Raw genomic sequence first — 19,191 nt, forward strand, 5'->3', positions numbered from 1 at the left:
TATCTTGGGAAGTTAAATGCAAAATAAAGTTGATTTAAAACCAAATAAAGACATCTAGGCTTTGGAAAGTTGCCGTGAGGGTCCTGGTGGGGGAGGTGTGTCTTTGCTACCCCCACCCCGAGGTGCGGGATGAGACACGAGCTACCCCTGGCGGGGCGATGGGGGCTGGGGTCATCTGATCTGCGGGGTCGGAGGGGATAGGACACGGGCCGTGTGGACCTGGGTGGGCTCAGAACACCCGGGGGACAGCGGCGTGGGACCCCACGAGTGGTTCTGCGGACACCAAGGCCCTCCCAGGTTCCACCGCAGGACGGGGGCGCTGCTGCGGTCACCCCCTCGCCCCCAACAACCAGGACCCGCAGCGCGTAGCCCGGGAGGAGCGAAGCGTCCGCGGCGTCCTCACCCCGCCGCTCCAGCCTTGCGTGGGGCAGGGCCCCGGGAGACGGGGTGGCGTGAGGGCCCCGGGGAGGGCGAGGAGGCCCGGCGGGCCTGGGAGGCCTGAGGGGAGGGGCAGGATGTGACCCGCGGGTCTTTGTGACCTGGTGGGGGGTTGAGTGTGACCTTCACAGCGGGGCGCGGGGCCGCCGCGCATGACCTGGGGCCACACTCGGGCCCTCCCCCGGCGGACACCATGGCGCGCACCGTCCCGCGCCCCGGACCCCGCAACCGCGCCTGCTCCGACAGCAGCCCGGGACCCCGACCCCAACCCGGGTCCAGCCCAAGCGCCGCCGCCTGCTACCCATCCGGGCCCGCGCCCCCCGCACGCCGCAGCCCCCAGCGCCCCCGCGTCCCCCGCCGCCCGCGCAGCCCCACGCCCCGGGGCCGCCGCCGCCGCACAGCCCCAGGCCCGGGGCCCAGCAGCCGCCGCACCGGGGGTGCACAATGCGCGTGGCCGCCCCAGCACGTTGCCCCGGGCAACCCCAGGACGCCGGGCGGCGCGGTGCGAGCCACTGACCCGGTTCCCGGTGAGCACGACCCCCCGACCGCGGAACCCCGGGCTCGTCCGCGCTTCCGATCCCAGCCCGGATCCCTCCCCCACACCTCCCTTCGGAACCCCGGACCCACCCCCCACATCCTGAAACCCAGGCCTACCCCCTCTCCCCGCCCCGGGCTTCCGAATTCTAGATGCCTCCCTCTAGGAATCCCAGACTCGGAATCCTCGCTCGGAACCACAGAACTGCCCCTCGACACCTGCCCAACTCTACCCACCGGCCCGCACTCGAAAGCCCAGAGCTGTTCTCCCCACCTTCCTCCATCTTCTGGGAACTCCACAACTGTCCACTCCCCTCTGCCTTCAGAACCCCATACCTCTCCTCATTAACCTAGACCTGCCCCCCCCAACCCAGACCTCCCCCTCAACCTAGACCTGATCCCCAATTGAGACCTGATACCCACAACCCAGACCTGACCCCCAACCCCAGACCTGATCCCACAACCCAGACCTGACCCCAATGCAGACCTGACCCCAACCCCAGAGCTGACCACCAACCCAGACCTGATCCCCCAACCCAGACATGATCCTCCAACCCCAGACCTGACCCCCCAACCCAGACCTGACCCACAACCCAGACCTGATTCCACAACCCAGACCTGACCCCACAACCCAGACTTGATCCCCAACCCAGACCTGATCCCCAACCCAGACCTGACCCCAACCCAGACCTGATTCCCAACCCCAGACCTGACCCTCAGCGTGGGCCTCAGAACCCTCTCCATCCCCAGGGGCCCCTACACCCTCCAGGTTACCGCATAACCACCACACCCTCTCCTTTAGGGGCCAGAGGAGCAAAGGGCCAGCTGTGGGAGGCCAGCATGGAGCCAGAGAGGAAGGGGCTCTCGTCCGCTTCTTCCAACAGAGACGGGAGAGAAGAAAATAGTGGGTATCGTGCATTGCCTGCCTACCAGCCACTCACCCAGAGCAGTGCTGCAGCTCCCGGGCTCAGAGGCAATGCTGGCTGCAGCCTGCTGCCAGGAAATCGGAGAATCCGGGGGCGGGCACTTCACTGAGCTGTAGAACCAGGCGCCTTCTCTTGGACGGTCCAGGCGTAGGACCCCAGGAGTGTTGGGGGGTGCTGGCTCCTGCCTCCTATCCCACTGTCCAGCTTCTTGGGAAACTGGGAAATTAAACATGTGGGTGTGAAGGGCTCCCTTGGTGGGTCATGGGGGGCCCTGTACTTGCGTTTCTCTTCCTTCCTGCCCTTGCCCTCTTCAGGCTCGTCTTCCTTGCGTGGGTAAATGCTCCCTAGGGGTCAATGGCTGGGTTACAGGGCGGGCACATGCTTAGCTTTAGAAGGTCCCCCAACCATTTAAGGGCCCAAATGAGAGCTCCGGTGGCCCCCCCAGCTCCACCGTCCCCACCCGCAGTGGGTGTCCTCACTGCCACGCAGGGCACTCTGGTGGGTGTGGTTTTTTTTTTTTTTTTTGAGGCGGAGTCTCGCTCTGTCGCGGGGACTGGAGTGCAGTGGCCAGATCTCAGCTCACTGCAAGCTCCGCCTCCCGGGTTTATGCCATTCTCCTGCCTCAGCCTCCCGAGTAGCTGGGACTACAGGCGCCCGCCACCTCGCCCGGCTAGTTTTTGTATTTTTAGTAGAGACGGGGTTTCACTGTGTTAGCCAGGATGGTCTCGATCTCCTGACCTCGTGATCCGCCCGTCTCCGCCTCCCAAAGTGCTGGGATTACAGGCTTTGGGTGTGGTTTTAATTTGCATTAATTAAATCTCACTGGTTTTAATTTGCATTTCCAGACAGCTCAAGGTGTTGAGCTGTTTTTCACATGATTATTGGCCATTTGGAGCTCTTCATTCCGGAGTGCGGTTCTGGGTCTGCAGGCCGTGGTGAAATTGCGCTGTGACCTCATGGACTTGGAGGAATTCTCTGTATGTCCTGGATACACGCTCTTTGTCAGATGGATGCAGCCTTGTCAGTCACTTCATGCTTCCTTTTGATAATCAGAACTTCTTAATTTAATTCAATCTATGTTTTTTGAGACGTCGCTGGTGGGAGTGTAGCAGTGAGAACGGCCATAGGTCACTGGCATCATCATCTTGGTTTTGGTGGGTCTTAGCCAGCTTCTTTACGGCAACCTGTTTTATATCAGCAGGGTCTTTATGACCTGTATCTTGTGCCGACCTCCTATCTCATCCTGTGACTTACAACGCCTTCACCATCTGGGGATGCAGCCTCATTTTACCCAGCCCCTATTCAAGATGGAGCTGCTCTGGTTCACACACCTCTGACACTTCTACCACCATTCCGTGGACCAGCGTCCGGCCACACGCCCTCTCTCACGGCTCTGGTCTCCATCACTGTGGACTGTGGATGAATTTTGCTGGCTTATGGATGGCGCCCTCAGAATATGCCATTTCATGTCTGGCCTCGTCAGAGGCATGTCTTTTTTTTTTTTTTTTTTTTGAGACACAGTTTCGCTCTTGTTGTCCAGGCTGGAGTGCAATAGCGCCATCTCAGCTCACTGCAACCTCCACCTCCCGGTTCAAGTGATTCTCCTGCCTCAGCCTCCTTAGCAGTTGGGATTATAGGCATGAGCCACCACGCCCGGCTAACTTTTGTATTTTTAGTAGAGATGTGGTTTCACCATGTTGGTCAGGCTGATCTCGAACTCCTGGCCTCAGGTGATCCACCCGCCTCGGCCTCCCACAGTGCTGGGATCACAGGTGTGAGCCACTGCACCCGGCTAACTTTTGTATTTTTAGTAGAGACAGGGTTTCACCATGTTGGCCAGGCTGGTCTCGAACTCCTGGCCTCAGGTGATCCGCCTGCCTCGGTCTCCCACCGTGGTGGGATTAACAGTGCTGGGATGACAGGTGTGAGCCACTGCGCCCGGCCTTGGATGCCTTATCCTTTGATTTGATGTCCTCTTTCTCTTTTGCAGAATTAAAACAAGAAATTTCCCAAGACTTAGCTTCTTCCTCCAGATTAGACAGATATAAGATAGCAAGGCAGTTAACAGAAAAAGCTATCAAGGTAAATGCTCCTTGGGACTCAGTGGGGAGGGGGGACACTTTTTTAAAAGGACATTTGTTTTGGAAATTGGAATCTGTCCGTCTGGTCTCTGACTCACTCTGTCCCCAAGCTGCAGCCTCCTCCCTGTGGGGACTTGGCTGACGTTACCTTTTGTTTACTTACTTATTTTTGAGATGAAGTCTTGCTCTGTTGCCCAGGCTGGAGTGCAGTGGCACAATCTCAGCTTACCACAACCTCTGCTTCCCAGGTTCAAGCAATTCTTGTGCCTCAGCCTCCCGAGTAGCTGGGACTACAGGTGCATGCCACCATGCCCAGCTAATTTTTAGTAGAGATTTATTTAGTTGAGATTGTATTTTTTAGTAGAGATGGAGGTTTCACTATGTTGGCCAGGCTGCACTCCAGCCTGGGTGACAGAGCGAGATTCCATCTCAAAAAAAAAAAAAAAATTACATTATTGGGTGATGGATGCCCCCAAATCTCAGAAACCAGCACTAAAGAGCTTATCCATGCAACCAAAGTCTGCCTCTTCCCCCAAAATGATTGAATTAAAATAAAATATCCTCTTGCCATTTTAGGAGAAGAAGATTTTCTCTATTTACGGACACTACCCGGTGGTCCGGGCCGCTCTGCGAAGGAAGGGCTGGGTGGAGAAGAAGTTCCACTTTTTGCCCAAGTTCATTCCGGATGTCGAGGATGAAGGCGCTGGGGTTGCTGGTAGCGTATGGGAGGCGCGCATCTCAGCTCAGGGCGTGTGCGTCTGTCACAGGCAGGGGGAGTCGGCACTGGCCTGACTGTGGTACCCGCCCCTCGGTCCTGGTGTGCCTGATGGGGTGTCTCCGACCCCAGGTCTCCATCGCCCTCCTGGCCTCCCCGCCCCAGGCGGTCGTGCCAGGCAAACTCTTTCAAGTCCCCACCCCTGCTCCCTTCTCAGAGTCCCTGTGGCCCCCGCCCAGGCCTCCTCCTGCCCGGGCGATTTCTGTCATCCTCTCTCTGCCCGGCCCCGGCCGTCCCTCCTCCAGCCCCAGGTCCCCAAATCGACTCCTCAGGCCCCCGCGGCGCTGGCTGCTCCTGGCTGACATCTGCACAGCTGCGTCTGTGTCCTCTTGGCCCCATTGAGACCCGGATCAAATGTCCCCCTCTTCCTCCACCCCTGCCTGTGGCCCCTCAGCCTCTGTCACTCCCACCCCCATCCCGGGCTGTCTCCACCGTTCCACACCTGGGGACACCTGAGCCTCCAGGAATCCCGAGCCCCCAAGCCCTGTCACAGCTGTGGGGAGGTTCTATGCAGTGGACGCTCACTGGATGTGTGGGGGCTGCCAGAGTGCCCCGAGCCTGACTCAGGACCCACAAAGGCACCTGCTCCACCAGGGCAAGGCCCCACCTGGAGCAAGGTTTCTGGAAGTAAACAAGTTGCTGTCCTGCCTGCGGTGGTGGTAACGGACACGGTGCGGGAAGTCTGGCTGAGGCTCCATGTTCAGGCCTCCCTGTGTTTCGTTGGCAGATGTTACATGTGGCAAAGTCAAAGAAAATCAAGAAATGGCCTTGGAGAAAACAGACGACATCCACAACGTGATGGTACGTCCCCTGTGTGCATCGTGGGCGTCCCCTGCGTGCATCGTGGTCAGCCGCGCCTCTCCAAGGCTTCTCACACCACCACCCTGCTCCATGCCCACTCGCCCATGTCCTGGGGGGATGGCAGCCCAGCGGGGGCAAAGCCCTAGTCACAGCAGGGCCCCTTGACTGGGCAGCAGGGCCTGGCTGCCCCCAGGGGTGGGGCAAGCCCTTTGGTGCTGGATGAGCCGCTGTGCAGTGAGTGGACCCTGTCCTCCCAGCTCCCCTCCACCCACACCAGGCTGGCTTGCCACGTGCACGTGGAAGCTGAGGGCACTGAGGCCCAGCAGGGCTTGGACAGCTCGGCCAGTGTGTTGCAGGATGGGGCCTGGCCAGCGAGTGAGCTGGGGTCTGCAGCACCAGGGCAGTATGCCCCTCCCCACCTCCCCAGCCCAGCCTAGTCCCTGAGGGCTCCCAACCCTCCACCATAAAGAGGACGAAAGAGAAACCAGAGTGGGAGGCGACATGTGCAGTACTTAAAATTTAAAAGATCAAATGTCCAGAATATATGAAGAACTCACAAATCAGCAATGAAAAGACAAGTAGAGAAATGGGCCCAGACTTGATGAGGCGCCTCCCACACGGCCAGTGAGCTCGTCCTTCCAGGTTCCTGGAGTCAGTGCCTTTCCCGTAGAGCGTCGTGGGTGCTCCAGCGGCTCCCACAGGTCCGTGGGCAGTGGTGTGGACACAACAGAACGTTCCTCACTGTTCTGGAGGCTGGAGTCTGGGTCAGGGGCAGCGTGGCTGGCTCTCTGAGAGTGTCCTGCTTCACGGGCAACTGGCTTCTCTCTGCGTCCTCACACGGGGCAAGGGTTTTTCTGGGGCCTCTTTGAAAGGGTGCAAGCTCATCGTAAGCGGCTCAGGCTCATGACCTAATCCTAAAGCCCGCCTCCTATGCCATCGCCCTGGGGGTGAGGATTGTAACACACGCATTCCGGAGAGACAGAAACACTCTGCTCATTGCGCCTGGAGGAGAGACAGCTGCAGGGGCAGTTACCTGGTGGGGGTGGCTGGGGGACTTCGCCTCTGTTGATGATGCTGTTTCTTACCCCGTACACAGTGGTGAGTGGTTAGCAGTTAGTGTGCTATTATTTACACACACACACACACACACACACATATATATATTTTTTTGGGGGGGCGTGTTTTGAGATGGAGTCTCACTCTGTTGCCCATGTTGGAGTACAAAGGTGCGATCTCAGCTCATTGCAACCTCTGCCTCCCAGGTTCAAGTGATTCTCCTGCCTCAGCCTCCCGAATAGCTGGGATTACAGGCGCCCACCACCATGCCTGGCTAATTTTTGTATTTTTAGTACAGACGAGGTTTCACCATGTTGGCCAGGCTGGTCTTGAACTCCTGGCCTCAGGTGATCTACCCGCCTTGGCCTCTCAAAGAGTTGGGATTACAGGCGTGAGCCACTGCACCCAGCCTGGTTGGAATTTTGACTTAACAGATGCCATTTTGTAAACAGAAAAGCACCAACCACACGCCTCCAGCTCCACGCCCAGCCCCTCTATCAGCAGGGCAGGAGCAGGAGGCCAGAGCCTGGGGCTCAGGGACGTGTGTGCAGGGCCCATGGTGCAGGCCTGGGGCCTTCCGTCCTGGGGACTGTGAGCTCTGGGTTATGAAGTGTTGTGTCATCTCGGCAAGTGGTGCATCCCCACACCCACGCAGACCCCATGCGGAGGGCTCAGGCCCCACCTGCAGCCCCACATCAGGGGTGGCTCCCCAGAACCCGAGGCCCCTCTGTGGAAACCCTGCGTGGTCCTGGTTGCGCCCCACACCCCGTGCACAGGAGGAGCACAAGGAGCACTACTGCCCGCAGCAGAGCCCAGCTGGGATCCCCACGCTGCATGCCATGTATCCGCTGATGGTCGCCTCGCTCCGCCCTGTCCTGGCTGGTGTGAACCTTGGATGCTGAGCATCAATAAAGACTTTCTTCTTGCCAGTCTAGGTTGGTAAAAAACGAGATGCCGTACCTCCTCTGGACCATCAAGAGGGACGCCATTGACTATCACAGCCTGACCTGCGACCAGATGCTGAACCACTACGCAAAGACAGCCTCCTTCACCACCAAGGTGAGCCGGCTGCTTGGGCATAGCAGGAGTTGGCAAGGGTGGTGGGAAGGGGCTTCTGCAGCCATTAGGGACCCTCGGTGGCTGGTCAGTGACCACGGGTGGCCATCGGCAGCCACCAGCCACCGCCTGGGCGCCTCCCAGGACTCCTGGTCTAAGGCCGTGGCCAGAATCACTCAGTGCCCACCCCACTCCTTGCACCCCTGTGCCCTTTGCTCTGTGTCTCTGGGTGAATCCGGGCCCACAGAAACCCCTTCCTCAGAGCACAGAGGCCAAGCCAAAGATGGGGCTGAGTGGGGGCTGCCTCAGGGCTTTGGGTGCTGAAAGAGCTGTGGGTCCCCAGGGGAAGAGGTGCTGCTCCCCGCAGGGCACTCCCCCGCCTCCCGCAGCCTCCAGCCCTGCACAAGGCAGCTTCCATACCCTTCCCACCAAGGCCCAGGGCTGGGGACTGCCCAGGACTCAGGGTGTGGGGACCCTGCTGAGGGAGGGATCCGGGAAAAGGGGCTTCCCTGGCACAGAGGTCCCTCTCAACAGTCCAGGTGCGACTGCCTCAGCACAGCGTGGGGCGGAGGTGCGGGACAAGGCTCCCTGCTGCATGTAATACCCCAGGGTCAGGCCAGCGCCAGTGCTGCTTCTGGAAACACAGCCCCTTCAAAGACCCTGTGTGCAGAGCCAGTCAGCGTGTGCTGTGTTTTCTGGGGGCCGGCCACTTTTTTCCTTAACGGGGTGACAGACCAGATGTTGGGGTGCGGGGACTTCACGATGTACCCCTCTAACGGCGAGTGCTGCATCGTGTGTGGTGGGCAGTGCTGGGCGTGTGGCCGCATTCCGGGTTCGGCAGCTGGTCCTCCCTCTCCTGGGGCCTGAGCTGTGGGACACCCTGTGGCCCGTTTAGGGGCCTGGAGGGAGCCCCAGTGCCCACTGCCCTCGGTGCCCTCAGCTGCAGCCTCCCCATTCCCCGGGACCTGCCACGCCCCCCACCGCCTCAAGGATGCGTCTGAGCCTGGCCTGCACATCCACATACCGACTGCTGGGACCTGCTGGACGGGGCGGCCTGGGGTCCTGGGGGACCGTGTGTCTGGGGGGGAGGGATCTGCCCTGGGGTGCTGTGTGGTGCCCCATGGCCAGGCAAGTCCGAGGTGGACGGCCCGTCCTCACCTTGTGAGCGAGGCGGAGCTGAGCTGAGCTGCCCCTTGTACCTAACGTGCCGCTGTCTCTGGAGATCGGGCTGTGCGTGAACATGCGGAGCCTGCCCTGGTACGTCCCGGCCAACCCCGACTCCTTCTTCCCGCGCTGCTACAGCCTCTGCACCGAGAGCGAGCAGCAGGAATTCCTGGGTAAGTGAGGAGACGGCAGAGGACCGCAGGTGGTCAGCAGAGAGGCTTCTAGAAAGATCCCCCTGGTGCTGAGACAGACTGATGGGGCAGGGTCTGAGGACAGAGGACCGAGAGAGGCCTCCCATGGCCATGGTCGTGGCAGTACAGGGGCCAGGGGCCCCGGGGAGGGAGGGCGGGCAGGCAGGGAATGTGTGGTTCTGCACTAGGCCTGTGGACAGTGCGGCGAGCAGCTGGGGCAAGGCCAGCTCCGTGGTTGGAGGCCAAGGGGTACAGTTGGATGGCTGCAGTCTCAGAGGCGCTGCAGGGAGAAGGGCGGGCAGAGGGGGGTGTGGGAGCAGGCCTGGGCCTCACCGGCTGTGAGGGCGGGAAGTGGGGCGGGTCGGGGAGCGTCCATTGCCCTGGCCCCATCTCCAGTCCCCAGTCCCGGCTCGGGCAGATGGGGCGAGGCCGTGCTGTCCTTTCAGAAGACTTCCGGCGCACCATGGCATCCAGCATCCTCAAGTGGGTGGTCAGCCACCAGAGCTGCAGCAGGAGCGGCAGGAGCAAGCCCAGGGGCCGGAGGGAGGAGGCCGGGAGCAGCGACCTGAGCAGCAGGCAAGGTGCGCTGGGCCGGGCAGGGCAGGGCCAGGCCACCAGAGCTCGCGGCCTCCACGGGGCCCTCCCGCCTCCTGGGTGTGGTCAGTCCTGAGGGTCGCGGCAGCCGGGACCGGATGCAGCGATGCCTCAGACTCTCGATTCTCATGGCAAATGGGTTTTCTCTTCTAACCGTGGGGCTAAACATCAAAGTCACCCCGTTTGTAAAGCACCTGGCTGTTAATGCAGCCCTGGGACATCCGAGTCCCACACTCACCACCACAGTCCCGTGCCATGGACGTGGTTCCAGCCTGTGCTCAGAAGCCTGCCCTGCCCCACGGCCACCACGATGCTGCATCCTGAGTCTCCCTAAAGGGGCCCCATGGGAGAGGACACAGGAAGCCCCAGGGAGAGGCACCCCTGGGTGGTACAGGGATGTGAACCAGCCGTCGTGTTTTTGGACAAAACCCAAATCTTTTTTGTGGTGGTTGGTTTTAATAAAATGTACTTTCTAGAGCAGTTTTAGGTCACAGCACAGCCGAGCAGAGGGTACAAGATTTGCCACGCTCCGCTGCCCCCGTGCCTCCCCCACCACCAGCATCCCCCACCAAACCAGTGCGTTTCAGCTGTTGACAGAAGAACGTTGGTGCATTAAACTTTTAGAATGTATTTGAGCAAACAGTGATTTGTGCCAATCAGATGGCTGCAGGGCTCCACCGAGGGGAAAACCCTTCTAGGTAAACGTGGAAACGGAGGAAATAAATCCTGATTGGTGAACGCTGGAGCAGTGGCCTTGTTTGTGCGTAGTGACAACTTGTTCCCAGCTGGCTGCCTGTGATTGGCTGTGCTTAAGTTTCGTTTTCTTTTTTTTTTTTGAGACGGAGTCTTGCTCTGTCACCCAGGCTGGAGTGCAGTGGCCAGATCTCAGCTCACTGCAAGCTCCGCCTCCCGGGTTTACACCATTCTCCTGCCTCAGCCTCCCGAGTAGCTGGGACTACAGGCGCCGCCACTTCGCCCGGCTAGTTTTTTGTATTTTTAGTAGAGACAGGGTTTCACCGTGTTAGCCAGGGTGGTCTCGATCTCCTGACCTCGTGATCCGCCCGTCTCGGCCTCCCAAAGTGCTGGGATTACAGGCTTGAGCCACCGCGCCCGGCCAAGTTTCGTTTTCAATTCTGAGTTAGGTTGTGGTTTGCGTTTGTCAGAGACGAGGTCACTTGGGCCACCTCAGTCTGATGGCCCCCTAATTAATGTTTTTTTTTTTGAGATGGAGTCTCGCTCTGTCACCCATATTGAAGTACAATGGCGTGATCTTGGCTCACTACAACCTTCGCCTCCTGGGTTCAAGCAATTCTCCTGTCTTAGCCTCCTGGGTACTTGGGTGCCCAACACCACGCCCGGCTAATGTTTTGTATTTTTAGTAGAGACGGGGTTTTGCCACGTTGGCCAGGCTGGTCTCGAACTCCTGACCTCAGGTGATCCACCCACCTCGGCCTCCTACAGTGCTGGGATTACAGGCCACCGCACCCGGCCTAATTAATGATTTTAACACAATTGGTGAACCTGCAGTGACACATCATGGTAACCCAAATGGTGTTATACATTCTACAGGCTTGGACAATATATGATGCTGTGTATCCACCATTCCAACATCAGACAGAGACGATCCCTGGCCCTAAAACTCCCTGTGCTCTGTCTCTTCATCCCCCCACCCGGAGCTCCTGGCTACCACTGGTGTTTTTCCTGTCTCCGTGGTTTTGCCTTTTCTAGAATGCCATGCGGTTAGAACGACGTAGCATGGAGCCTTTTCCGATGGGCTTCTTCGACTTAGTAATATGCACTTCAGATTCCTCCGGGTCTTTTCATGACTTGAGAGCTCATTTCTTTTTAGGGCTGAGTAACATACATTCCACTGTCCAGATCCACCACTGTTTACTTATCTATTCATCTGCTGAAGGACATCTCAGTCACTTCCAGGTTTTGACTATCATGAATAACGTTTTTCTCGATATCTGTGTGCAGGTCTTTGTGTGGCCATGAGTTTTGAAGTCATTTGGGCAAATACCAAAGAATGCACTTACTGGGTGGCATGGCAAGAGTATGTTTCATTTTGTAAGAAACTGCCAGAATGTCTTCCAAAGTAGCTGCACCATTTTGCATTTCCACCAGCAATGAGGGAGAGTTCCTATTCTCCACATCCTCACCAGCCTTTGATGTGGTCAGTGTTCTGTTTGCAGCATTCTCCCGGGTCTGTATTAGTGTCTCATTATTGTCATGATTTTGTTGTGAGACAGGGTCTCACCGTGTTGCCCAGGCTCGTCTCAAACTTTCAGGCTCAAGCGAGCCTCCTGTGTCAGCTTCCCAAAGTGCTGGGATTACAGGCGTGCCCAGCCTCCATTTCCTTGTGAATTTCTGAGGGTATTTTATAGAAAAAACTTGTAGATATGGAATTGCTAGTCCATAGCAGTATATGATATCGAGCATGTGTTCATATGCTTGTTTTCCATCTGTACGTGTTTTCAGTGAGGTGACTGTTCAGATTGCTCATTTAAAATTGTTTCCTGGCTGGGTGCAGTGGCTCACACCTGTAATCCCAGCACTTTGGAGGCTGAGGTGGGTGGATCACTTGAGGTCAGGAGTTTGAGACCAGCCTGGCCAACATGGTGAAACCCCATCTCTACTAAAAATACAAGATTATCCGGGCATGGTGGTACACACGTGTAATCCCAGCTACTCAGGAGGCTGAGGCAGGAGAATCACTTGAACCCAGGTGGCGGAGGTTGCAGTGAGCCAAGATCTTGCCATCCAGCCTGGGCGACAAGAGCAAAATTCTGTCTTAAAAAATAAATAAATAAAATAAAATTATATTTTCTTGTCATTGAGTTTCAAGAGTTCTCTGTATACTCTAGGTAATATTCCTTTATTAGATGTGTGCAAGTATTTCCTCCCAATCTATGGCTCATCTTCTCATTGTCTTGACATCTTGATATTGTCCTTTACAGAACAGAAGTTTTTCATTTTAATGACGTTGAACTTATCAGTAATTGCTACTGTGAGGAGCTGAGGGTCTAGCGGCAGGGTCCACCGAGGAGCTGAGGGTCTAGCGGCGGGGTCCAGCGAGGAGCTGAGGGTCTAGCGGCAGGGTGCATATGTTTCTTGTGAGGACATAGCACTCACAGAACCATTGGAGGTTGGGACCATTCAGGAGGGAGGAAGTCACCTGCCCAGATGCAGGCGTGACATCCAGGGTGGCCTCCCAGAGAAGCTTGGTTGGGTATTGGAGTGCCTGTCTGGGGGTCTAGGATACTTGTTGGGTATTGGGGCACAGAGGGAGTGGAGCGGACTTTGTCCATGGCTTTAGGCCTCACCCCTCGAGGCGGGCAGGACTGTCCCTGGGTGGGGTTCCCACTCCATGTGCCTGTGTCTGGGTTTCAGATGCCGAAAATGCTGAGGCAAAGCTCAGGGGTCTCCCGGGGCAGCTTGTGGACATCGCGTGCAAGGTGTGCCAGGCCTACCTAGGGCAGCTGGAGCATGAGGACATCGACACGTCAGCGGACGCCGCAGAGGACCTCACCGAGGCCCAGTGGGAGGACCTGACACAGCAGTACTACTCCCTCGTTCAGTAAGACTTGCACAGGCCCCTGGCACATGTCGGAGCCATGAACGCGGACTGCAGGAGCTTCCGGGGCAGTGCATTGGGTCACCTGTCTGGGCATTAGGTTACCTGTGGAGTATTGAGTGTTGGGATGCCTGTCCTGGCATTGGGACTCCTGTCTGGATGTCTGGGATACTTGCTGGGTATTGGGGTATCTGTCTGGATCTTGGGGCTTCTGTCTGGATGTCTGGTATGCTTGTTGGGTATTGGGGTGTGTGCCTGGATCTTAGGATGCCTTACAGGTGTCGGGGGGCCCAGGCGCTCTGTTGCCTGTCCCACCAGGCCCCTGATGACTGTCGAGAGGATGATACCCCTCAGGGGACCTTTAGGGAGTAGCACTGTCTTGTGTATCTTCAAAATCCAGAACGGTATGATGTCATTTGAGCCCCCCACAGCCCGAGACAGGCAGGTGGGGTTTGTCTGTTTTGCAGCTGGGGCACCTGCCTCACTCTTGGCATTGGTGAGTGACTGGCAGAGGCGTGCCTGGGCCCAGAGCTCCTGGCAGCTGGCGAGTGACTGGCAGAGGTGTGCCTGGGTCCAGAGCTCGGCAGCTGGCGAGTGACTGGCAGGGGTGTGCCTGGGCCCAGAGCTCGGCAGCTGGCGAATGACTGGTAGAGGTGTGCCTGGGCCCAGAGCTCGGCAGCTGGCGAGTGACTGGCAGGGGTGTGCCTGGGCCCAGAGCTCGGCAGCTGGCGAGTGACTGGCAGGGGTGTGCCTGGGCCCAGAGCTCGGCAGCTGGCGAGTGACTGGCAGGGGTGTGCCTGGGCCCAGAGCTCGGCAGCTGGTGAATGACTGGCAGAGGGGTGCCTGGGCCCAGAGCTCCTGGCTCACTGACTCTCATCATCACCATTCACCGCTCCAGGTGTCCAAAGGCTGACCCTGACCTTCCTGCCCCTGCTGAGGGCCCAGTTCTTCCTGGGGCCAGGGGTTCTGCACTCCCTTGGCAGTGGCCACCAGAGAGAGGAGCTGGGCAGAGGTGGGCCTGGCCCCCGCCGGAGCATGAGCAGCTGCCGGCCAATGGGAGAGTCAGGAAAGTGACTTGATTCAGAGGGTCTGCAGCAGCTTCATGCTTCATCCCAGGGTGCTGTTGGTTCCTTTGTTTCTTTCTTCTTCTTGTGAATTAATCAAGTATTTTTCTTTTCCTTTTATTGAGGGATTACATAACTACAGTTAAGGGCATGCAGTGTATAATCATAGTTGTACATGTGGACGAAATTTTGCTTACGTGTCCACCTGCGTAGCCACAGCCCACTTGAGACAGAAGACGTTTCCAGTCCCCTGTCAGCTCCTGTTAACCTTTCTTGGGAGAACCCCACAGGGGTCACACCTATTCTGGCTCCTGCAGCCATGAACCATTTTGTTTTCAGATTTCACATTTGGGGAACAGTCTGTGCTCTCTCGTTTATGACTTCTTTTACCCAACATGAAATCTGTGAGGTCCATCCACGCTGGCACATGTAAGATCCGTGAGGTCCGTCCATGCTGATACATGTGAGGTCTGTGAGGTCCGTCCACGCTGGCACATATGAGATCTATGAGGCCCCTCCACGCTGGTACACGTGAGATCTATGAGGTCCGTCCACAATGACACACGTGAGGTCTGTGAGATCCGTTCACACTGGCACACTGGAGGTCCATGAGGTCTGTGAGGTCCGTCTACGCTGGCACATCTATAGTTACGCGTTTTGTTCCTTTGGAAGGTAATGTCTTTTCCTCTTCATGCTTCAGGATATTCTCTGTCTTTGGTTTTCAGCAGTTTAATTATAACGCTTCTACAAGTAGTTTCTTTGTATTTCTCCTGGTTGGGGTTTCTGGGGCATTTTGATCTGTGGGTTGGAATTTTTCCTCAAATTTAGAATACTCTAAGCCATTATTTCTTGGGTGTTCCTTCTGCTCTATTCTCTCTCTCTTCTCTCCTTCCGGGGCTCCAGTTACGTAAGTGTTAGTGCTGGGATTACAGGCATAAGCCACTGCACCCAGCCTAAATCTGTAATTTAAAAACTTTCCTACAAAGGAGGATCCAAGGCCACAATGGTTTCACTAGTTAATTAAATTTAATTAATTCATTAATTAAAATTGATTCCAATAACACACAAATGCTTTCAAGTAACAGAGAAGGCGAGAACATTTTCTAATCATTTTATGAGGCCAGAAAAGCCTGATACCAAAACTTGAAAAAAGTAAAATAACAAAAAAGTATAGGCCAATATTTCTCATGATTACATATATACAAAACTTTAACCAAAATATTATTTAATGAAACCAGTGAAATGTGAATGATATAATACATCAGAACCAAATGGGCTTTATTCCAGGAATGCAAGGTTGTTTTAACATTGAAAAGCTAATCAGTGAATTTTATTACATTTTCAGAATGGAAAAGAAAAGCTGTAAGATCATCTCAATAGGCAAAAAAAAAAAAAAATCACCTCAAGAGGCAAAAATTGATGAAACTTAATACCTGTCCTTGTAAATTTGTTTAGCCAACTTGGAAATGAAAAAAACTCTTCTTTTTTTTTGAGATAGGGTCTCACTCTATCCACCTAGGCTGGAGTGCAGTGGCACAATCGTAGCTCACTGCAACCTGAAACTCCTGGGCTCAAGCAATCTTTCCAACTCAGCTTCTCAAGTAGCTGGGACTCCAGGCACATGCCACAATACTGGCTATTTTTAAAATTTGTTTCTAGAGACAGGGTCTTGCTATATTGCCTAGGCTTGTCTTGAACTCCTGGCCTCAAGCAATCCTGCTTTGGCCTCCCAAAGTGCCAGGATTACAGGCGTGTCTGACTACACACAGCCAGGTCTCTTCATTCGAAAGTTTAAGAGTCCAACAGCTAATATATTTCTTAGTGGTTATATACTATTGAGAGTGTTCTCCCTGAAATCAGAATGAGACAAAGTTGCTCACCATCAGACTTCTGTTCAGCGTAGACTGAATGGTCTGACTAGTTTAATAGTACAGGAAAAAAAAAAAGTAAGGCATAAAGATCAGAAAGGAATAAATAAAATTCTTATTTGTAGATGATATGATTGCTCATACCAAACATTTAATATTTAAATAATTTAAATAAATGGTGCTGTATTAAAATTAAGTGAAATCAACAAGGTCACTGGGTACAAAGTTAATATATGAGACTCCATCATATTTCTATGTTCTAGCAACAAACTGTGAAATGAAATTCTAAAAGCACAATACACTAACATCAAATAACAACAAACCTCTAGAAATAAATATAGCAAAATACATTGAAGACCCTAAATTGAAAGTTATGAAGTTAAAGTGACAGTAAATACCTAATAAACGTGTGTGTGTGTGTGTATATATAACATGTTCATGACTTAGAAGACTTAATAGTGTAGACATATTTGCTTTTCTCAGACTAATCAATAGAGTAAATGTAATCCCAGCCAGAATCCTGAGAGGTATTTTTTTTGCAGGGTGGGGAGGGGGCAGGAGGAATTAATGAACTGATTTACATAGAAATATGAATGATTTAAGAAAAGCCAAAACAGACTTGATAAAGAAAACCAAAATCAGAGGACTTGTGCTCCAAATTTCAAGACTTACTCTAGATTTACAATAGCGAAGATGTGATATTGGGATAGGATCAGTGTAACAGAATAGAGTCTAAAGATAGATCCTCCCATCTGTGGTCACTGCATTTAAGATCATTAGGGAAAGGTTGGTCTTTTCACTAAATGGTGCTCCAGCAGCGATCAGCCATATGAAAAAAATGTACCTTGAATTCTGTTTCACAAATACACAAAAATTAGTTTGATATATCATGTGATATGTGAAAGGCTTTTAAAAATGGGAAAGCAGTGGGCCAGGCGCTGTGGCTCATGCCTGTAATCCCAGCACTTTTGGAGGCTGAGGCGGGCAGATCACGAGGTCAGGAGTTCAAGACCAGCCTGGCCAGTATGGTGAAACCCGTCTCTACTAACAACACAAAAATTAGCTGGGTGCGGTGTTGCGTGCCTATAGTCCCAGCTACTCAGGAGGCTGAGGCAGAAGAATCTCTTGAACCCGGGAGGCAGAGAGGTTGCAGTGAGCTGAGATGGTGTCACTGCACTCCAGCTTGGGGCAACAGAGTGAGACTCTGTCTCAAAAAAAAAAAAAAAAAAAAAAAGAGTAAAAACTGACATCACCAAGTGTTTGCTAATGTGTGGAGCAGCTAGAACTCTAGATACGGCTAGGGGAGTGTAAATTGGCGCAACCCATTTAGAAAAGTCTTTGACAGTTTCTTTTATGTTTAGGCATCTGCATACCCAATGACCGAGATAATCCATTCCAAGGTATTTATGCAGGAGAAATGGAAACATGTGTCCTCAGAAGGACTTCATTCCTGATGGCCCAAATCTGGAAACTGCCAAACTGTGTTCAAGAAGGAAGGACTGAGCCACGCTGCAGCGTGGATGACTCTCACAGTCCTGTCGAAAGAAGCCAGACACAGGCAGGGCGCGGCGGCTCACGCCTGTAATCCCAGCACTCTAGGAGGGCGAGGCAGGGGGATCACTCGAGGTCAGGAGTTCGAGACCAGCCTGGCCAAAATGGTGATATCCGCCTCTACTAAAAATACAAAATGTAGCCGAGCATGGTGGCTCATGCCTGTAATCGCAGCTGCTTGGGAGGCTGAGGCAGGAGAATCGCTTTAATTGGGAGTTGGAGATTGCAGTGAGCCGAGATCATGCCACTGCACTCAAGCCTGGGTGACAGAGCGAGACTCCGTCTAAAAAAAAAAAAAAAGAAAAGAAAGAAAGAGGCCAGATACAAAGGAGCACAAATTGTGTGGTTTCACTGACAGAAAGTTCAGGAGCAGGCAGTGATAGCCTGGTAACTGGTCTCTGTTGCCTGTTGAGGAGCCGAGGTGTTCCTGTCTGGATCCGGGTGGCGTGCACACGAGCGTACATGGATGTACACACTGTGCAACTTGACTTTTTCGAGTATGGCAGGGTGCACCCCACTGCGTTTTCTTAGACCTGAATTAAAAGGAAGACCCAGGGGTGACCACCAGGTGGCAGCATCGGACCCCTGCAAGTCCCTGTGGCCGACTCATCCCAAACCACGTCAGGAGGGTGTGCGTGCAGGGGAGCTTCCCAGCTGCTGCCGGAGGGGATCTCTCTGGGAGTCCCCGGTGCCTCGGCCTGTCAGTCCTCACCTACTGGGCTCAGCTGGGATCTCTGGCAGGTGTGCCCCGGGGTCAGGACCCAGAGAGCCCTGGCTGTGGCCCCTGGTCGCCGTCAGCATCTGGAGGCCCGTGCTTGTTCTCTGACGAGTTTGGGGTGTGCATCTTATAGTTCCTGGACCTTACCAGCTCCTGTGTGGTGCTCCGCTGGGCTCCTGAGTGGCTCTGTCCCTCACTGCTCGCAGACTTCTCCCCACAAAGCAGGGGCAACACAGTGACGCATGCACTTGTGGGGAGGGCGGTCCTGCCCAAATACCACCTCCCAATGTGAGGGCTGTCGCAGGCTCGGGGCTGTGCTGTGCTGGGAGGCTGTGAGGGATTCCTTCCCACAGCTCATCCTCCTGAGTGAGTCGCTGTAGCCCCGTGTCACTGGGAGCTTGCTGGTATCCTGGGCGACCTTGGCTGTGACCAGCATGGTGGATGTCATGGGTGACCCACCCTCTTTAGACCTCAATAGTTTGGGGCTGGCCAGTGCTGCACAGACAGGGATGTTTCAGGGGCGTAGGGGGCTGGCTGCTTCCGGTTTGCTCCAAGTCCTCATCACAGTCCTGTTACCATCCTGGGGTCAGGAGTGTGCGGCGCTCACTACAGAGGAGATGTGGCAGCCAGTGAGAGCCGGGAGGTGCCCCTGTCTGAGATCACCTTCAGTCCTTCCCCGGGAGGGGCTTGTCACCACAGGGGCTCTCACCCAGGCCCCCCCTCCCCCCGGCCACAGCTCCACAGTGGTGGAGCCCCTCCCCTGTTGTCAGGGACACCCCAGCCTTACTTCTCCCTTC

At 55.0% G+C, this 19,191-nt stretch overlaps 1 protein-coding gene across 1 annotated transcript in view; it reads left to right on the forward strand.

Annotated features, from left to right (window-relative positions):
- Positions 1 to 833: 833 nt before the first annotated feature.
- TTLL8 (tubulin tyrosine ligase like 8) overlaps positions 834 to 19,191 on the forward strand; it is a 31,589-nt gene continuing 13,231 nt past the window's right edge. The window contains 9 exon segments of the mRNA XM_033233516.1: positions 834 to 965; positions 1,775 to 1,876; positions 3,889 to 3,980; positions 4,556 to 4,694; positions 5,482 to 5,555; positions 7,542 to 7,670; positions 8,890 to 9,004; positions 9,469 to 9,603; positions 13,010 to 13,196. Coding sequence (XP_033089407.1) covers positions 1,813 to 1,876; positions 3,889 to 3,980; positions 4,556 to 4,694; positions 5,482 to 5,555; positions 7,542 to 7,670; positions 8,890 to 9,004; positions 9,469 to 9,603; positions 13,010 to 13,196 — 935 coding nt within the window. The 5' untranslated portion in view covers positions 834 to 965; positions 1,775 to 1,812.

This window comes from Trachypithecus francoisi, unplaced genomic scaffold, assembly GCF_009764315.1.
Source record: "Trachypithecus francoisi isolate TF-2019V2 unplaced genomic scaffold, Tfra_2.0 Lachesis_group14, whole genome shotgun sequence".
NCBI lineage: Eukaryota > Metazoa > Chordata > Mammalia > Primates > Cercopithecidae > Trachypithecus > Trachypithecus francoisi.